This window comes from Eleginops maclovinus, chromosome 3, assembly GCF_036324505.1.
Source record: "Eleginops maclovinus isolate JMC-PN-2008 ecotype Puerto Natales chromosome 3, JC_Emac_rtc_rv5, whole genome shotgun sequence".
NCBI classification, from domain to species: domain Eukaryota; kingdom Metazoa; phylum Chordata; class Actinopteri; order Perciformes; family Eleginopidae; genus Eleginops; species Eleginops maclovinus.
This window is the reverse complement of record NC_086351.1, coordinates 15305364-15325252: the sequence shown is the minus strand read 5'-3', so window position 1 is coordinate 15325252 and position 19889 is coordinate 15305364. Positions and strand designations below refer to the sequence as shown.

The 19889-nt window shown below is 40.6% G+C and overlaps 1 protein-coding gene across 5 annotated transcripts in view; it reads right to left on the bottom strand.

Annotated features, from left to right (window-relative positions):
- Nucleotides 1-19889, bottom strand: part of LOC134861822 (protein MTSS 1-like) — a 48413-nt gene that overhangs the window by 23806 nt on the left and 4718 nt on the right. For all 5 annotated transcript variants that reach the window (XM_063879332.1, XM_063879334.1, XM_063879335.1 and 2 more), the window contains exon 3: nucleotides 17659-17732. In XM_063879332.1, coding sequence (XP_063735402.1) covers nucleotides 17659-17732 — 74 coding nt within the window. The remainder of the gene's footprint in view (nucleotides 1-17658; nucleotides 17733-19889) is intronic.

Here is a 19889-nt window from a genome sequence, read left to right as displayed (position 1 = left end):
CACACACACACACACACACACACACACACACACACACACACACACACACACACACACACACACACACACACACACACACACACACACACACACACACACACACACACACACACACACACACACACACACACACAGCTGGTCAGAGGTAAGGAGATCTGTTCATCAGATAATTAGAGAGCCGTGGGGGAAAAGCCACATCAACAGTGAGAAAGGCTAAATTTAAGAAAGCATCTTCTTCATTGTTTATGTTTCTTATTAAAGATGAAGATGGGTGCGTGTTGTGTATAACTAATGTCAGGGAGGCATTTATCCTTGAAACATAGTTGTAAAGGGCCTCGGCTGCATCACGCGCTGTATAGTATCCCCAACAACACGGACATTCTTTTTATATATTGGTACGTTTTGTTTTTTTTACTTATAATATCCTTTAAAAATAGATAATAATTATATGTCAACAAAGCATAACAAAAATAACGTGTTCCTGTGTGTTACTGTGTTAGAGAAGAGAACAAAAAAAACATTTCACACACCCCTCCCCACACACTCTTAGCCGAGCAGTTGGCATACACAGATGGAGCCACCCACTAAGCAGCGAGACAGGATAGGATTTCATTCTTTGATTTATATTTCTACTCAGTGTGGTATCATACTCTATAGTTAAATATTTAATAAACTAAGCGGCATATTGTGAGTGGTTTGGATTAATTTGGGACTTGTTGAAGAAGTGAATGGTGAATAAGTGGAAAACAATAAATCAAAAAATGATGTTGATAAATCCACTATGGAATTATACGAGTTATTGGGGTTAAGTTAGGAGATATGTAGGGTTAAAAATCAGCATGGTGTCCAAGGTCAAGGCTTATAATTGTCTGGTGTAGTTGCCCTGGCCTCCTTGGGAACCACGCTCACGTCTTCATTCGTCAATAGCTGCTGACAGAAAGTCAGCTTGCCCCGTCTACCCACGGCCCCACACACACCGGACAGTCAGAGAGTCTAGCCTCAATGGGCAACAACACATGGAAACGTGTGGGCGAGCGAAAACACACACACGCACCTGCTGCAGTGTGACCACTGCTGACACACAGAAACTCTGGACCGTCTGACTACAGCTCCCAACAGCTGTCATCAGAAGGCAGGAGAAGGGAAATGAAGGAGAGGATGAGTACAGAGAAGAGGTGTTGACGGAAAGGAGAGAGGGAGACTGGGAAAAAGGATGAAGACTATGTTCGGACTCCTCTTAAGTAGAGTCCGGTGGGAATGTTATTGGTGCTATATCTATAGAATTTGAGGTCTTTCAAGTGCAAGATATACGTGTTGTAGCATTATCTGGTTTATTCCGTTATGTAAACCGTATACTAAGCCGAAATTAAACAAAAATGTAATAATCTTACATTGGAAGGATAAGCACCAGCACATACTGTACAGCTCCGGAAAAAATGAAGAGACCACTTCAGCATTATCAGTTTCTCCGGTTTGACTATTTATGGGGTTGTCTTTGAGTTAAATGATTTTGTATTGTATTCTATAAACTACTGACAACATTTATCTGTGTTAGAATTCAACACGCACTGGAATGGCTGCCATACATGTAGAGATAAAGATTTAAGAAAAGTGTGGAGTGGTCTCTCGTTTTTTTTTCCAGGGCTGTATATAACATGATGTGCACACTCTGAGCATACGACCATAAACAAACAGTTACAAAAGTACATAAAAACTAAGACTGGTATACTAACCATTGTAGGTTTAAACAGCCCTTTCTGTTAGCAAAGAGCACCATATCCACTTAAAACTCACAGGAGAGACAAGAGAAGGGCAGAGGAGGGAGCTATTCTTGGCCAGGTTTAAACCCATGATGTTGTTTATCAATGGTTTGCATCATAGTCAAATGACGCATCAAAACAACAGCGGGCTGACGTCCGAGTGTCTTTGTGCAGATGGGGAGGGATGACTGGGTGTGTAACTTGGTGACGATATTCATCAACATTGGCAACGGGCCAAGTGGCAGGTTGTATCCTGACGGCAATTCTACTAGAGGTATCAACGATCTGTCCTCTCTAAAAGAACCAGTAGAAAGTCGGCAGAAGACTGTAGTTTTAAATGTGTGTCAGTGTGCCACTGCAATGCAGAGAAATGCATCCTGAACAGAGCATGACATTCCCTCTTCCCCTCCTCCCCTCTCCTGAAGGCTGTATCTCCCCCATCTCCTTTCCTCTTTCATCCACATGTGCTTCTATTTTCCCCCCCTTTCTGCCCTGATCGTGTTTCTACTTTTTCTCTTCTAAACCTCCCAATTCCATCTCCTATTCTCACCGTATCCTCTCCCCCATGTTCCAACTCTATTCGCCTCTCTCTTTTCACTTCCTTCCTGCACTCCTCTCTTCTCACCCGTGGTGTGGAAAGTCAAAGGATTCATTACAGGGAACAATGATGTCATGATGTACACAGACATGATACAGAGATGTGCTGCTTTTAAAGAGTGTAAAGGATGTACACTACACAAAGCTGCAGCTGATAACCATAAGTGTGTCAGTGTGCCGATGTTGAGCTGCAGTCTGAAAATGGTGCTGTATTAGTTACACCGTTCATTAGTATTCAAAGTGTTGACACAATGAGTCATGCAAAATAGAGAAAATGGGCCATGTAGAGTGGGCGAGGAGTTCTTCAGGGAAAGAAAAACATAGGAAAAGGTATATATGTTGTATAAATAAAGTCTCTAAGCTGCAGATAAACCAAAGAAGCTAGCTATTCCTCATTTGGTTGCTTACAGAGCCACTATATCTCTACATCCTTCCACCGTCATTCCCCACCTCTTTCCCCATGTCTGCCAAAATGCACTGTGGCATGAATGGATACTAAAGCAATGGATGGGAACCAATTAAGATACCAAGAATGCACAGCTCTCATCTTACTAAATGCTACCATCCTTTTTCCTATCAAACTCTGTGGTGTACCATGTGAATTGCTTCTAATCTGGCACATTTGTTAGACATTTGGTCCTTATTTAAAGGGAAAATGGTATTTTAATTTGCCCAATACATCATCATTAAAGCTATACGTATTTTGCATATGAGATCACTCACTGGGACAGCAATATAGGAAATACATAAACATGTTTTGGAGTGCGTTCATCAAAATGTTTAGATAAGGATTTCTCTTTTACATGCTTTTGAGTCTACTGATTATAGGAAGAGTATAGCTTTAGTAAGGAACACAGTCTTTAGTCTGTCATTAAATGGCATGAATATTCTTGGCACTTCTACCTAGAGACAAAGTGTTAAGCAGAGGAGAACTTTAGGTAGTGTGATTTCTAGAATTCACATGTTTTACACGAGAAATGGTACAACAGTGAAGTACCAGGGTGGTCTCTACAGAGAAATCCCAAGCTAGCAAACTGTCTCCAGGCAGACTTCATATGGTAATGTATGCTAACTGGCTTCTTTTACAGTGTAATATAAAAACTGCACATGCATCAGCTGCAGATTGTAATGCAAATGTAGGTCATGTAGATTCCCCCCCTCCCTTTTTACTCTACTGTATTCCTTAGATGTTTTCTGTTAAGCTTTGCTTGGTCTGATCCAGTTCTTCTCCATTGTGCACTCAGTATTATGTCTTTCAGGTTTCATTCTGTACTGGCTTAGTCTTCTCTTCCACCCCCCGTGTCTGATGTCTCTGTGAATGTAGTAGCATAATGTTAACATGGAGCCTGATTTAATCCAGTCTGTAAGCAGTCGGACAGTTCAATGAACGGTCAAAGTGACGACAGAAATAAATGCTCGGAGAGAATTGGAGAATGTCAGAATGGAGAGAACATGATGGAAATAAAGTACCCGTATCTAATGGCAAACATCACTCAGCTCAATTTTTAAAAAGGATGCGCAATACCCATTGTTCCTAATGTTTCCCATAGAGTAGCAGGAAGTTAACAGCTGATAATCACAAGGTCTTCAGAGCTGCATGTCACATCTTGAATCTCAGGTGGAAGGATGAACGTGTGAAAATGCACGCTCCCTAGTATGACTGGATACAACCAGTGATACACAGGCCAATAATATTAGGCAACATCTATGACAAATGGACTATTTGACAACAACTATCAGCACAGGTGTCGTTAAAAGTTTATCTCATTAGCATTTAAGACATTAAATGTAACTGTACGAACAATTTACCTTAAAAATGTTTACCAAAAACATCAGTATTTGTGATAGAGCTGGAAATATAGGTCTATATTCCCTGATAGCCAGTGTTGTGCACAGCATGTAACAGCTCAATAGCAGCTATAAGTCTGCTGGCCAGAATCCAACCACTTAAAGCCCCCAAAGAGGGGTTTGAAGCATGTCATCAGAGGACCAGAGAGAGAGAGAATGACAGAGAGAGAATAGGAGCAAAAGGATAGATTACCCTAGAGCCCACTCTTGCTCTTTTCCGGGCTTTAGTGCCCCACTTTCTCTCTAATCTCCTTTTCTGGTCTGACAAACATTTCACAGACAGATTCAGAAAGGATTTACCTGGACCTCCACCAATGAACTAAATCCATTGCTTTTTTGGTTTTAGTTAAGCCACACTTCACTCTGCAGAACTGAGGAGCAGTCCCAATGATAACCTCAATTTAAAACAAGCAAAGGTACTTTTCAAAAATGTTATTGAGACACTGTTGCTTCAGAAGTACAGACCAGCGTCACATCAGCATATGGTGAGAACGTGCGAATAGTCCTGATGTCGCAGTTAATCATCTGCAGTGAAAAGGACAGAGGTTCATATTTCCACCGCAATAACTAAACGCAATAACAACTGAATGAAGTGAATCATGGGGTCTGAGTCACATTTGTCTTTAATGCAAAACCAAAAGAGCCTGCATCAGCGACTCATTCAGTTTGAAATGCAATTCTGGAGAATGGCAGAATATTCAAGTCAGGTTTCAGGTGCAAATATCCACCACAAAAGGGGCCTAAGGTATGAGTAGAATGAATCAAATATAACCTTCGGAAAATTCTCTTTTGGCATACCCTATCATGCAATACTCCGGATCGGTCCCAGCTTCTGTGCTTGCCATTTCAAACCATAATCCAATATGGTGGCCTTCACCAATAGTCAGATTATCTGTAATGAAAGTGACTGTCAGATCCGTAAAAATGATGATGAAATTCTGGTTGCTGAGTGTAAATCCAATCCCAAGCCATTGTGCTACACATCAATAATTTCTAACACATTTCTGTCATCAGTCTGTGGTTAAATGATCAGACACATAAAAGCAATGGAGATCAGGTTCTATCCTTACTTACCTACCAAACAGCGTATCCAAAATATCTAAAACGTTTGGCTTCTCACCTTTTGCACTTAGTATGCGAATGTGCCAGTGACCTTCCTTTTCCCTGAGGGGAGAGCGACTGGTAGGCCTCCAGTCTGGAAGATACTGGTGATAATTTAAACCAGACACACTCAGGAGAGACTGAACGGTTTGTCAGTACAACACAACACTGCCTTGTTTGCAATAATGATCACCAGATTACATCGACCATGTGTGTGTCTGCGCCTTCGCATGCCTGCATGTGTTTGAACGGCTACACTGTCAAAGAGTTAGTGAGGGGACATTCTCCACCCTGATGTCACCCCATATCCATCTACCCGCCCCGCTCACACACACAGTCCCACACAAATACATCATTCATTCTGAGTGTTTTATGAAGTGTCTATGGGACGATAGGGAACAATCCAGACACTGAGTCAACTCACTGACTGAGTTACTTGAATGGACTTAACCATTACTTATCCATCTATCAATCAATACAATGGCACTATTATCTCACACACTCCAACATAAACTCACACCTATTGGATCTTTTGAAAGAGAGGCACGCTCAATCCGCACATTTTACAACGTATTCACTGAATTATTAGTTTTATTTCTGAATGAAATGATTGTATACAGAAATACAAAATGCATATCCTGCACAGTTTAAAGCCACTTATCTTTATTTTAAAACAATAAGAATAAAAAGCTTGACTTGAAAGGACTGAATGAGGAAACATTTCATCCAAAATAACCTTTGAGGGTGACGCTGAAGCAGATGGCCGCCCAGTAACACGGCAACAAGGTGATGATGGCACCCCACTGTGCATGCATGTTTTCTATGCAAATGTGTAACTGTTGCAATCTATTCTCAATTTAAAATCATTAAATACTGGATCATCTGAGCACATAGCCACAACTCCTATTATTGTTACATCCTATCACCCTTTATCTCTCCATCCCTCCATCCATCCGTTCTCTCTGTCCTTGGTGAAATTCAATTGAACAGGAAGTTCCAGGTGATGAACAAAAAAAAGAGTTTGGTGTTGCTGTCACAAAATGTCTGCTCATGCACCTGGCCTCAACAGCATGGTCACTGACAGGAGGTGGCCGTGTACAAAGGAGGGGAGGAGGGGGAGAAAGAGAGGGAACAAAGTAAGGAACAAATAAGGTTAGAGAGGGAGGATATGCAGAGATGAAGGTAGAGACAGAGATAGAGGTAGGTAGAGTAGTAGAGGTAGAGATGAAAGCACTCTTTAAATGATTTTTGAATACTTATCAAAGGGCAAATGGGAAACAAGTTACACCCTATTCATGTGTTGTCACTGAAGGGACTGCTTATAAATACAATAAGAAATCACTGCTTATTGAGCCAAAGTATTCAGACACAAAGTTCTGATTATGTGGGATTAATGTTCCCCTTTGCTCCGACTGTAAGCGTTACCATGTCTATGAAACCCAGTGTGAGTCTATGAAGGTGTGCATGGCATAAAACAAAAGCAGACTGTGCTGGTCGCAGGCTGCCTGGCTGCTGGGATGTGGTCGTGTGGTGGTGTGTTCAGTGTTCACTTTTTCAGACAGAGAAACCTAAAATTAACATACAGTGACCAAATGTACATTTGTGAGCTAGACACAAATGCCAGTAAACTAATTAGTATGCGCACACACGGTCCACAGATGGATCCACTTAGACACAAATGCTCAAAGAAACTGGTGTCCAGACTAGATTGGTTGCGCCTAGTTTCTCAGAACACGCAGTCACATAGGACAGAGGAGACGTTATCAGCCCAGGGTTTTCATATCACCTTATTAGTGGTGAACGTTCAGTGAAAGTCAACTGAGATTAAATGGTCGAGCAAAAGTGACTAGGATAAGCAGATGTGCAAAAACAACGAACTTGGATCCTTACTGTTGTATCCATTTATATTTACAATACCTGAAAGATCTTTTGCAAGGCCATCTACTTTTATTTTTCGCATTAACCCAAGTCTTCCAATGGATAAGGCAAAATACACATCAGAAGCCACTGAAATCAAACATAAGTCAATGCACATGTTTTTTTTCACTCAAAGCTTCCTTAGTTCTAATTACACTAAACCTCCTAAGAAAAACAATAGTCTGAAGCTCATTGCAGAAAGGTGTTTTGAATTTGGCTTTGCATGCATGTCAGATGTTCCAAATCCAAAGCACACTGGTCTAACCGGGTTTAGTGTTTAAACACAAACAGCGCTAACACCCACAGACACTTGTGTGGACACACATTGCATGCAAGCATAGTCAATTGCACTTTGATTCTTTTCTGGGTCAAACAGACTCATAGGTGATTGAACTTCCCTGTGTCACACAAACACATGCATTCTCTGTCTCTTTTGAAGACGAAGTGTCTTGTGTCTTATTATCATCCACACATACACAGCATAACATACACTCACACATTTGTGTCCCCTAACTCCACGACAAGGGCGTTTTGGAGCACTGAACTTTCAATTTCAATGGGCAGATGTTCGTAATAAACAAGTTGGTTGTGGCTAAACTCTTCAAAGACTGTTGCATTTTCTGTTAATGTGTTTTATAGAGAAAGACTACTGATTCTACCATGAAATGTGACAAAAGAGTGTGCAAGCTTGAATTAGTCTGTGAGTCTATTTGTGACCTTGTGTATTTGACCCATTAACTGATTTAATTGCTGGTTCCAGTGATCTGTAAGATTCCCAGGGTAGGGTCAGTGTGAGCTGAGAGAACAGAGGTTGGATTGAGAGGCACGGAGCTTGTCCAGGGGATGGGATCTAGGTCTGTGCTGGACAGAGGGCAGGCAATATGCAAACCCAGGCTGGTCTCGGACTGAAACTGGAAATGAGGACAGAGTCCTGTCACAGAGGGCATTGAGACAGTGGGCTGGGTCAGGATTTAAAGAGGCCAAGCCGTGAACTGAGAGGGGAAAAGAGGAAAGGGCCTGATTTTTTTTTGTGCCGAGCTGTATGGGGCTCTGTCCACGGCAGAGCAAACAGAGCCGGCTTAGAGGAATGGGCAAAATACAGACCGAATAAGACTGATGTCTGTTCCAAGAAGTTTCCAGGTCAGAGCATTGTAAGTTTGGTTTTGAATGCCAATGTGTCTGTGATCACTTAACCGACATTTTTTCCTGGAGGCGTTGAAGTAACAGTGAATCTGCATCCAGGTGAAGTTTGCATGATCGTCAAGTGTTCCCATGAGCAGCTCAGAAGAAACCAGTGTTTTATGTATTTCAGGCTGGATTCATTTTTTACTTGAACTAAAATAGGCTGGATCTGTGCTAGTTCACAGTAATGATATGGCCCAGCGTCCCTCAGTAAAAGGGGATGAGAAAGAGGGAACAGAGGCCTCATTGAGAAACAACCAGGACATACACACAAGAATATGTGTAACATGTGTTTGCCAGTATGTACACACAGCACCCACAAACTCAGATTTTTTACTCCCATAGGACTAATTCAGACTCAAAGATAACATAGATCTACAGTATCTAGTTCATGTGTTCACTAACTGCAGATCCTCCTATATCAGTAAACCTAATACACAGTCAACAACCACCAGAACGTAAAAGCTAAAAAGGAAGATAGTATATGAATATGTTATCCATGGCTGTAATAGTGACAGGCATAGATAATAGACCACAGTTGTGACAGCTTCTACCCAGCATTAACAGAGGCACCAAGTGCATTACCAGATGACTGTGAATAGCAGAAGGTAAATCTATAGAGACATCCTTATAGCCCCACTTACCCCCAACTTCAGCTAAACACAGCATGTATGCAATATGTTTGTATTCTGCTATTGTGAAGATTATATTTTTTAGGTTTCAGACACATGTTGAGGTAAACTGATACAAAAATACATGGCAGATAGTTAAAAATGTAGAACCCACACAACTCTAAATTGGAAGTTATTTTCGTGTGCTGAACTCATTGCAGGCACACCGGGGCCTCAGTGGAACTAAGCTATTCCATAAGGAGGAGAGCCACTGAAGTAATGGGAGAGGTTATACAATGGGCTGGAGCTAGGCAGTGCATCGAGGTCAGGAATATGTAGCACAGCTACTTTTTCTCTACCAGAAGCAACCTGGAAAATACTGGGCAGAGAGAGAACTCGCCAACATCATCTCAACCTGTCAACCTGCATTGATTTGAGATCGATCAAAGCACCCAGCGCTTCAACATAAGCATAGGAATTCCAAAACCCCATCCCCTGCCTCTCCATGTTTACTGAGAGATGAATCATAAAAGTTTTATAAAAGCTTCCTTAGACATACTGGGGTTTTTCCTGTCAACATACTATTGACGTTTATCTTCACCAAAGGTTCCAGTGAATAAGAGGTGAGTCAAATAATTAAGGATTGATAACAGAAATGATTGTAATGATGGCAACAGGACTGCAAAATTGACAACAATACCCGGCATTCTTCCAGACAGACAGTAAGAACCGGTTTATCGTAAAAGGCATAACAATAACACAGCAGATGTCTACATCAGGATAATAACATGCCTCACTTTAATCCTTGTCTATGGAGACCATTAACTAGGTATTTACTTGTAGGCTACAAAGTTAAAAGTAGCTTTTAACAAAAAAAAAAGCCTTTCAACATAACATTTGAATTTCAAATGAGCCAGAACCCCAAACAACATTTGTTACCATGTATTCACAATTGTAGTGATACGGAAGTGTTGATTGTGATGTGATGTTCTGTTTGTGATGAATTATTCCTGCTCATAACAATCTCAATAACTAAATGGGATTCAAGTAATTATCAGCTCTTAAAAACGTGTTTGCACAACTTAATAATCTTTTTGAGGTCCAAATAGGTCCAACAGGCCTCTACACGCTAGCTGTTTGGCAGGTGTCTATTTCATCTCGACAGAGTGAGGCGTGTTCGAGCAGACTCAACACCGAAGCTGCTGACAGAGCCACTGGGATTAGTTCATACACACACACACAGACACGGTAACCTACTGTATAAGAACACATACCAATACTCACTCTACATGCACAGACAGTGTCCTGACAGCTGCTAGTCAACATGCGACACAGGCTTGGTTATTTTTATGTCTGTGTGAACAATCTATTATGCTAAGGGTGTAGTGAGAAAGTGGGTATTGCATTATTTGCATGTGTTTTTTATACATTCAATAAGCAAGATCAGTGGCTTTCAAGGTCGGACTCAAGGATTTAAATATGGGTCAAAAGAAGCCTATCACAAGACATTTATATAGGTTTTAAATATCGTAAAACTTGCTCCGTGTGAGATAGCTACAATTTTAAGCAGTCGTCCAAGAAAAGGATGTCTGCATAGCTGTAACATACTAAAGTCTAGTAACCTTATTAGGTCAAAATATCCTTCATATATTCCTTTCCTTCAAAGCCACTGAGAATATTTTAATATGTCTGTTTTTAATTCAAAATGTAATTCTCGGAAACGGTCAAAATTGCATTTCTGTGTCATTTTTAACATCTGCTCTCCTTGTCTGCTTCAGCCGGGTTGCCGTCTGCTGTTTCATTGAGTGTAAGCAAAATACATCTCACTACACACTCACTAGGTCACTTTCGCACTCACCTGGTGAATGGAATACCACAAATAGGTAGCACTGGTCTACTGCATGAACACAAAAACAGACACGTATACAAAGGCTAAAAAAAGATGATCACGCAGGCACAGACACAGACCCCAACACACAGCCATTATACCCAGAAGGAAAATATGACGGAAGTATAATTTGATACAAATCAGATGGAAAGAGGGGATCTACATGGAAAATGAAATGGCGCTTGATGAAACAAGAGAACGGATTATTCCTCTGCCTTCTCTGTTCTTCTGCGTCTGTTCTCTCTTTCTCTCCCTGTCACTCTATTCATGGATTCAAAAGGGCTTTGTCTCATTCTTCACCAATGACTAGTGCAGTTTCAAGTTTTTTCAGAGGGAGAAAATACAGTTGAGACTTTCTGGTTTTGTCTTAGCCTACAGCAGAAAGAGAGCTGAAATGCTGTGATGTTTCAAAAGGTATCAGCCTGACCTTACGCAATAATTGTACAAAACATTGAGTGTGTTTGTTTGAAGCAGAAGTACTTTAGGAATGTATGTAGCGCCTTCTTTTCTTCTACCTAAAGCTGCAGCCTGTACTTGGATTTAAAAATCCAATCCATCATCAATTGTTTTCTACACTGTGTTGTCACCTAGCATGGGACAGGGTGGAACATTCTTATTCGTGTTTTAGAAACAGTGTGCTTCTCTTACTTTTATAAACTGTCATGAAGTGCATTTTGGGAAGGTGATAATAAAGTAAGGAGATTATTGACCGAATGTGATTTGAATCAATTTAAGCCATTTTGCTCATTTAATATAATAAGTTTAACTTATCAAGTATAAATAATCCAGAGCTTAAAGCTTGTCTTTATTTTGTTCCTTCTAATTAAATCACTATTGCTTGCATCATGACTAATGGTATTGTTATGGAATTGCTCTGAGTCTTCTTAATAATTGTGAAATATTAAGGTGAAATAGTCCCTTGGATGTTTTTCCCTTTTAAATGTGCACATTATGCAGAGAAGTCACGTGTGGCAGGAGCAAGAATAGTTCAGTGTTTGAATCATAGGACCTTCGACTGAAAGCTTATTGAGTTTGGAGATAACTAAATATTGAAGCGTCACATTCTTCCCTTCAGCAAACTCGCAGACAACTCTTGTTTACTGCTTATTTGTCAGTCTTTTGGGCATTGTTCAATGTGGCCTGATCACTTCTATCAAGTCTAATCATTAACATTGATGTGGCACACATGAGTTTAAATCAAATAGACCCATGAGAGCAAACACCGTCCCACTGCTTCTCCGCACTCTGAGGGTGCGTGATGCGAGTGTCCTGGTGTGAGTGTGTTTGTGACAGCAGTGAATAAATACAGGCGTGTGTCTGATGTAATCTTTTTTACATTTGTGGGCAGGTTCAAGGTTAAAGGATAACTAGAACTGTGAGAAAAAAGATATGAAGTCAAAGTGTAATGGAGGTCAATGAAAAGGAAAAGAGAGAAGAAAAGTCGACAGGTCACAAAATAAGAGAGACTAAAGAGGGTAAACATTATGACGGACAAACAACATGTTTTTTCATTCACTTCTTCAGTCATGGCTAAAAAATAAAAAGAAGATTGTTCAACATATTGTAAACACATCTTTCAGTCTCTCGTGAATGTTTTACATTGAGTTTATAAAAAGTAATATATAGTTTTTTCCACATTTATCCTTGTTTATGTTCGTTCCCTGCTTCACAGCACAACCACAATTCAGTGGTTTGGAGCTGGGATTTATGGTAAACTTCCTTAATGATTAACCAGTGTTAAAAGTGAACTCAGGTCACTTCTTGGAAACTTGCTGTTGACAGACAAAGTAGGAGAATCGGTGTTCTAGAGCATACCGAAAAAACTCTCTGATCCACTTTGAAAGTGTATGGACTAGCCAAAGCTAAACTGTCCATGCTCCGCACCTACGGCTAAAACAAACAAAGCTGCAAGACAAAAGAGGAAGGCAGAAAACAAACATCTGGATGAATACATGTCCACAGGGATATGACTAAGAAAAAAAAGGAAAAGGGCCGTGTTATTTACTGATGGAATATGTATGAAATACAGTAAACCCTGACGTTAGAATAAACCTGGAAAATAAAAACTATGCAGACAGTTCAAAACGCAGCTGGAACACAAGTAGGAACTTCTATCTACTTTATCTGAGTGAGAGTACAAAGCAAAGCGATCCCTTTGTGCATAGAGAAAGTCTAAATCCTATAGAGCACAACCAACAGGTGCTTTCTGCTAATCATCTGTCTTTGTGAATGTACCTCCAATGAATGTTGAATATGTGTAGAGGTGTGTGAGCATCTTTGTTTACGAGTACATAGCTCTCTGATAATTAGCATTTGAATCTATAAAAATGATCCTGTACGTATTTATATGACCGACCAACGTGTCGAATCCAGTCTGCTGTATCTTCATTCTCCAATACACTGAATGCTTGAGCACAACAGAGGGAAAAAAGGCTTTGTCTGTAGAGTCTTAAGTCTTTCTTTCTTTTATGCAAACTTACTCCACTTGACATTCCAGTTATTTTATTTCACTCAACTGTAAAGCAGTAATACAGGACTTTACCGTAACAATTCTTGACTATGAAGAGAGGCACTTCAGTTTATTTTGTTAATACGCATTCATTCATTCATTCTTAATCCTCTTTTCTATTCGAACCGTTGCTATACTACAATTGAGTGTCTACCATCTGGTCCATGTTCGGCAAAAACTGTCCTGGTGTCCAACTTTTGCTTAATCTTTCTATCCTCTGTTTAGTTTCGCATCTGGTTTTCATAATTCAGATCAAATAAATCACAAATGAAAAAAACAAACAGCATGCAACATCTGATATGATGCTACAAACTTACTGGGCAGTTTCCAAAACTCTATAGAAGCTTTTTACCACACAACAGTGGTTAGATCATGCAATGAGCATGTACTGATGTCAACACTAAAAGATTATTACACAACCTCCGTGTTTTTTGCATGAAACAAACTTTGCTACTGACACTAACTGTTTACCATAAATCCACATGCTTATGTAATTTAAAAGCCAATTTAATGAGTGTTTCAATTATAATAATAGTTTGTTTAGTGTGGTTGGATTTTTGGCTATTTTGACTGTAACAGTGCTCTTTGATAAAACCCACAGAATGTTTTTTAACAAAAAACGGTGCCGTAAAATCTTTTCAAATATGCATATTTTAAACAAAGATGCACCTTCAAACATTGCAGTCAAACTTTGACTCCTTCCTGTGAAAGTGTCTGCCAAGCTTCTGATCACGCTGCTTCAGTGTTGCCCCGATAAAAGAGTTGCAGAGTCTCTTTCATCGTAACACCTTTTAAAAAAGTGCTGTCACATATCAAAGTCTGCAGGGTCTAGTGATCAACCTTTATGAGCTACCATCATGGCCAATATCTGCTAAGGTAATATAACAGTAGCCGTTTACAAAGGCGGCAGAAAGCTTTGTTGTCCTGATTAGAAGATTAAGCGCCTTTTCAAACATGTACCTTCACGTCTCGCCTTATCATTATATAAGAACATCAAAAGTTGGCGGTCTCCATGCTTTGCAGAAGCGCTGTTTCCTTCTTCAATTCAACCCCTTACCACACACACACACACACACACACACACACCTATGATTCACAAACACCTGATTTCCATGGTGTTACTATGGTGATTTCTGTAGTAAACAAGTTAGGGCTTGAAGACACACGGAAGGACAAGAAGCACAAAGTCAACATGTAGAATGTATCCTCAGCGTCTCTGGCTAATCATGATGAGCAAATATCGATACTATATCTGATCTAGACACAAAGACGTACCCATGCTCTTTAACATCAAAGCTACTGTATGATGCAGACACAGAGAGAGAGAGAGAGAGAGAGAGAGAGAGAGAGAGAGAGAGACACATAAGCCATGTCTTTAGAAAACATACTTTGCTCTTCTGCTTTGTAGGTGAACAATACAGTAAGCTGATCTTCACAGAGAAGAAGCTGGGACCCCGGGCATGTCTAGAGGTCCATCACATGTGCATAACTGTGCTGTAGGTACAGTACGATCCAAGAAAGCACTTTGGTTTGGTGACAGATGAGTCGGCAGCACATTACGCTGCAGAGATCAAGTTATTACATATCTCTTTCATTGTCAAACATATATCATGTGCTGCTGTGTGGGCTGACCTAATCTGCTATCCAGCTATTGAAGCCTCTGAGAAACCACAAACCAGTATATTGCTTTAAAATAGGTTAACTTTAGAGGTAATGAGAAAAACATTCTTTCAGTCTTACTCTCCTGTCCTCTAGCAACTGTTTATAGGCCCTTGAATTAGCTCAATACATCAAAACGTCAAACCAGAAAGCAAAAAACACCCGCATAACACAACATAAAAAGGCCTTGCTGTGAGATCTATTGTAAGTTTCTTTTAAAACAGAAGCCACAATTTATAATTTCTCTGGATATTTGAGTTAGTTGCAAAGTAAATGAAGCTGAAGGGAACTGAACTGGTAGTTTTTTCCAACTTCCAATATTTATAAAGATGAATAATGATACATATAACTAGATTTTGATAAAAATGTTAAAAGTTATTTGTATTACTGTGTTATCAAAGCATTATTAAGGAAAAAGTATAAGCAAAGTGAAAGGCTCAAGGGCATTAGGAGTGGGGCCCTCATTAGACCCTATACAGGAGGTATATAGAGCTCCTGCGGTCACGTGACTTTTGGTTGGGAGCCACCATTTTGGCAGTCAACATGACCACCGGTGCCAGTGTTTTCTTACCGAGCGAGTATACTTCTCATTTTAATTCAAGTGAAATTCGGCTTTATAGTACAAAATTAGAGAGATTAAATATAAGCGACCCATATAATTCACCCGGTGTGCTTTTCAAGAGCATAACCTCCTGCTCTGAAGACGATGTACCCGACTTGCGCTACGCAGACATCCACAGCTATCTTGTAAGCTTTCCATCAGTGTACTCAGGAGACTCCCTCAGAGCGTACAAAAGCTTGGAGGCTTACAAATGGTGTCAGTCCGGCTTCGTAAACAACATTCAACTGTGGAGTCTTACATCCAAAAACTTCGGCATCATCACTGCAAGGGTAAGTATTAAATTATTCCAGTTTGATAGGCAGTGTCACGTTAGCAGATATCTTTGCCTGCTCTACTTTGTGCAGTTTAGCCTTCTGCCTTCTGTTAAAAACCTCCAGTCTCGTTTTATGTCTCCTCTTCTCTGGAGATGGAAGGTAATCGAAAATTGAGGGGATAAAATCCGGACTCAACGGATTATCACTCTTTCTCCCTACAAAATAAGAAGGAATATTTCAACACGGGTTTGTTTACCACTAGCTTGCTACAAGCTAACTTGCTAACTGGCTAGGCTGCGCCAGAGCCACACTTGTTGAGTTAAAAAGGGACATCACAGTGTCCGTTAGCTATAATAACTGGGTGCTACTTCTTAAATTAAACTAATTAAATTTAATTAAACTGACCAGAAACTTTTTGTAGCATTGTACTGTATTCCTTCACCCACCTGATATGAAGTGATCACTGCATAAGCGAAAGCCAACGGCCGGGGGGTCCCATCTTTCAGTCTTTTTCTGAAGGCTCCTGGCTCTTTTAATCGCTCCAATCCACTTCTCCCTCCTCTCCGCGTCTTTAGGAATGCGATAATACGATACACCTTTCTTTTTCCCACGCCTATTTGTGCAACCTGGTGCACAGCAGTTATCCACCATCCTTGACAGTCTGCCAGTGCCTGTCAATTTACTGCCGCGATGACTGCCAAAATGGCTGCCCCTGTCGTATCTCGTCACGTGACCAGCATATATGACATCATCTGCAGGAGCTCTATAGCTTGTTTAAACATTTTAGGAATGTGCAAAGATATACAACTCACGCCTGACGGGAAATATATCCCCGGTAATTAGGACTCATTATGGTACGATTATGATGTGGACATGTTATCCATTTGTGATAGAGATAGCAGTGTGTCAGCGAAACGTTATTACACATTATATGCTGGAGAGCTCAGGAGTACAGCGGAGCAGCAGAGCGCAGCCTCCTGATACGAGTGTTACGTGATACTGCTTAGCTAAGATACAATAACGTAAAGAGAACGGGGAGGGGGCGTGATGAAAGATGACGCAACGCTCTCCAGCTGACTGACTCGGATTCCTTCGCAGAAAACATTTGGACCGAGGCGGAGAGCGAGAGAATGATGACTCCCTATACTCCCCCGTCTCTCTCCCCCTTCTCTCTTTGTCTCTGCAGTGAGCAAGGTGATGAATGTGTGTGCCCGTCTCAGTTCCTATTAATAGTCTTAATAGTATGGAGTGGGGACGGAGGTGTCAAAGCCAGAGAGGGATGAGATCTCTCACTCTCTCTTCCCCTCTCTTACTGAGATGAAACAGACTGCAGGAGAGTCCAGATGTAGCAGAGGTAGCGTGAAGGCGGGGAGGGGGGCAGAAAGCAGGGGAAGAAAGGGCGTAGAGGTCGAAGACAAAGGCAGCAGCAGAGCTTCAAACAGCATGGTGACAGATTTACTACCCATACGATAAAGCAAACAACTTCTCAGCACAGTGGGTTGAAAGACTGGACTTGCACTGTGGGGCTACACAGACAGACACACTGACACATAGGTGCCCAGACAACAGAGGGTTAACTGATTTAACCCCGTAAGCACTGTGCTACTAAGACTGAAAATGACAGTTTGTTTTGGGAGTTAAGGGATAGTTTTGCCATAGAACACCCTTGTTAATACACTCAAGCCTATAAATACATGAGTGTATCCATACCTCGTGAGTTAGTAGCCAGGTCGGCCACTTTCTGAAAGGCATCGAGGAAAGTCGCCACAGCAACCACCGTCGCCCTGGAGAGGAAAGAGAGGTTTAGTATGAAAATCACACTGACTTTACTCATATGAAACAATAAACAAAACATGTTTTATAATAAATGAAGCTTCACAAAGAAGGAGAATCTAATTAGTAGCATTTAGAGTACTTCAAATCAGTTAAAGGTTACATGAACACAAGTGGCTGATCAACAACAGCAATGACATACAAGAGTTGGCAAGCAAAGAAAAAATGAGATGATAAACTTATCAGATCTTCTTTGACTCAGAAAAACACCTTCTTCCTGGCATGCACAAACTAAATGTGTACAAAGGTTAGCTAATGAAGGTTGCAACCTGGTAATTTCAACACTTACGCATGAATGATAGTGTCTGTATGTATTGTGAGCGTGTGAGGAAGTTAAAACTTAAACGTGCCCGCTGTGTGAGGAATGTCTCTGTGATTACTGAGAGACCGCTGGAATCTGTCCCGGCTCAGCACAGCATCTCTGAGCCGAGTTTGCCGCACTAACAGGTCAATGAAGGGATCAACGTGGGATCTGCCCTGTTCAGCACTCAAATGGAAAAAGGGCTTATGGGAAATTCCCATCTCATACCTGCTTTTTTTGTGTGGTTTACCAAGTATTCACAAATCACAGTATAAAATAATAGTTAAGACTAAAGATAGGTCAAGATTCGAGTGGTCATTTAAAAAGTGGATGCTTGGTGTAAGACTAGCCCCGGTTTTATTCACTCTTGCTGGTAAACTGAGTGACTAGTAGTTACTTTGCTAGATGGCAACATGTTGCCTCATTGGACTGGATGACTAGTTAACTGGCAAATGCTGACTCACCTACTTCAGAAACAACAAGCCTCACACGATTAACGTCACAGGTATGGAGATGACGCTCTTGGTGTGTGTACATGCTTTTATACAATATCTGATCTCCTGGATAGAAAAAACAAACCCATAAATCATGCATGATAAAAAGAAAAGAAAAAAAGAAACACAATTCGTCGGAAAATTTCCAAGGTACATTCAGCCAGAAGAAGCATGTTTGTTTAAGCTCTGAGGGCCGCTTCATTTGTTAACACCTCTTATCTTCGAAGTGCCAACAGAAAACCATCAGAACACAGCCTGTGAGTTTCCATAAACACAGCAGACAGGTAGCTTTCACAAGCAGGGAAACACCAGCTGATAGTAGGCTGCTGGCAACCCTCAACTTTGACTTGCAGATGGAAATATGTAAGGTTTATTTAAACACCACTACATGTCTGTTTGTTTTCTGATATTACTGAGGGTTTTTTTATTGTTTAAAATAGGCTATGGATTAAACAAGTTCGTAATGCTGAGTTGCACAGTGGTTTTAAGAAGTATTTTCTAAACTGTCTCAAATCTGTTAAAGCTATCAGTCACTTTATGGAGTTACAGCTCAACTTCTTAGAGGGGCCTTCTACAAAGCATGACCGAAAGGAAAACAAAACAGAACTGTTACACACTGATCCAAAACTGAGTTACAAGTCTTAATATTTTTCTACTGGCAAGCCTTAGTACTAAGTAAATTAAAGAACTTCCTTTGTCACCCAAAAACTTCCTACAATATTGGCTAATAAGTGCTGTGTTGTTGCAGAGCTGACCAGAAGATCCCAGGGTGTGTCCTGCAAATGGAAAAAGAAACATACGCGTAGGCACACACAGATTCCTTTCTATTTAAAGCCCACTGCGGCCACCAGTGAAACCTCCAACTGATATCCGTCTCCACTCATTTATACCCTATATACATCGGCCTGTGGATTATATTTTACGTGCACTAGCAGCCGGTTCTTGTTCAGTCAAGTCTAATTTATCAATCAAAAACATGTTTGTGTGGGAACGTGGTTTTAATAGCCTACGTAAACTGGCTTTAATCATCTAAAGCTGAATATGACATTGCCAAGAATTGTGAAATAATCATTAATGAAAAAAAAATCAAACAAACAAAAATGCTCTGGCTCAATTGACAGTGATATTCGTTAACCTCTGAACCAAATTAATTATTTAGTTAATAATTACTAGTATCAGGTATTCATTTTAGCTCAAACAGTCTTAAGATTTGTGTTGAAATTTTTTTAAAAAGCATTTCTGCAGCGCGGTACAGTGCTCCGACGATGACCTGGCTGCTACCATTGGCTTTAAAATCTGCAAACGCCCCTGTC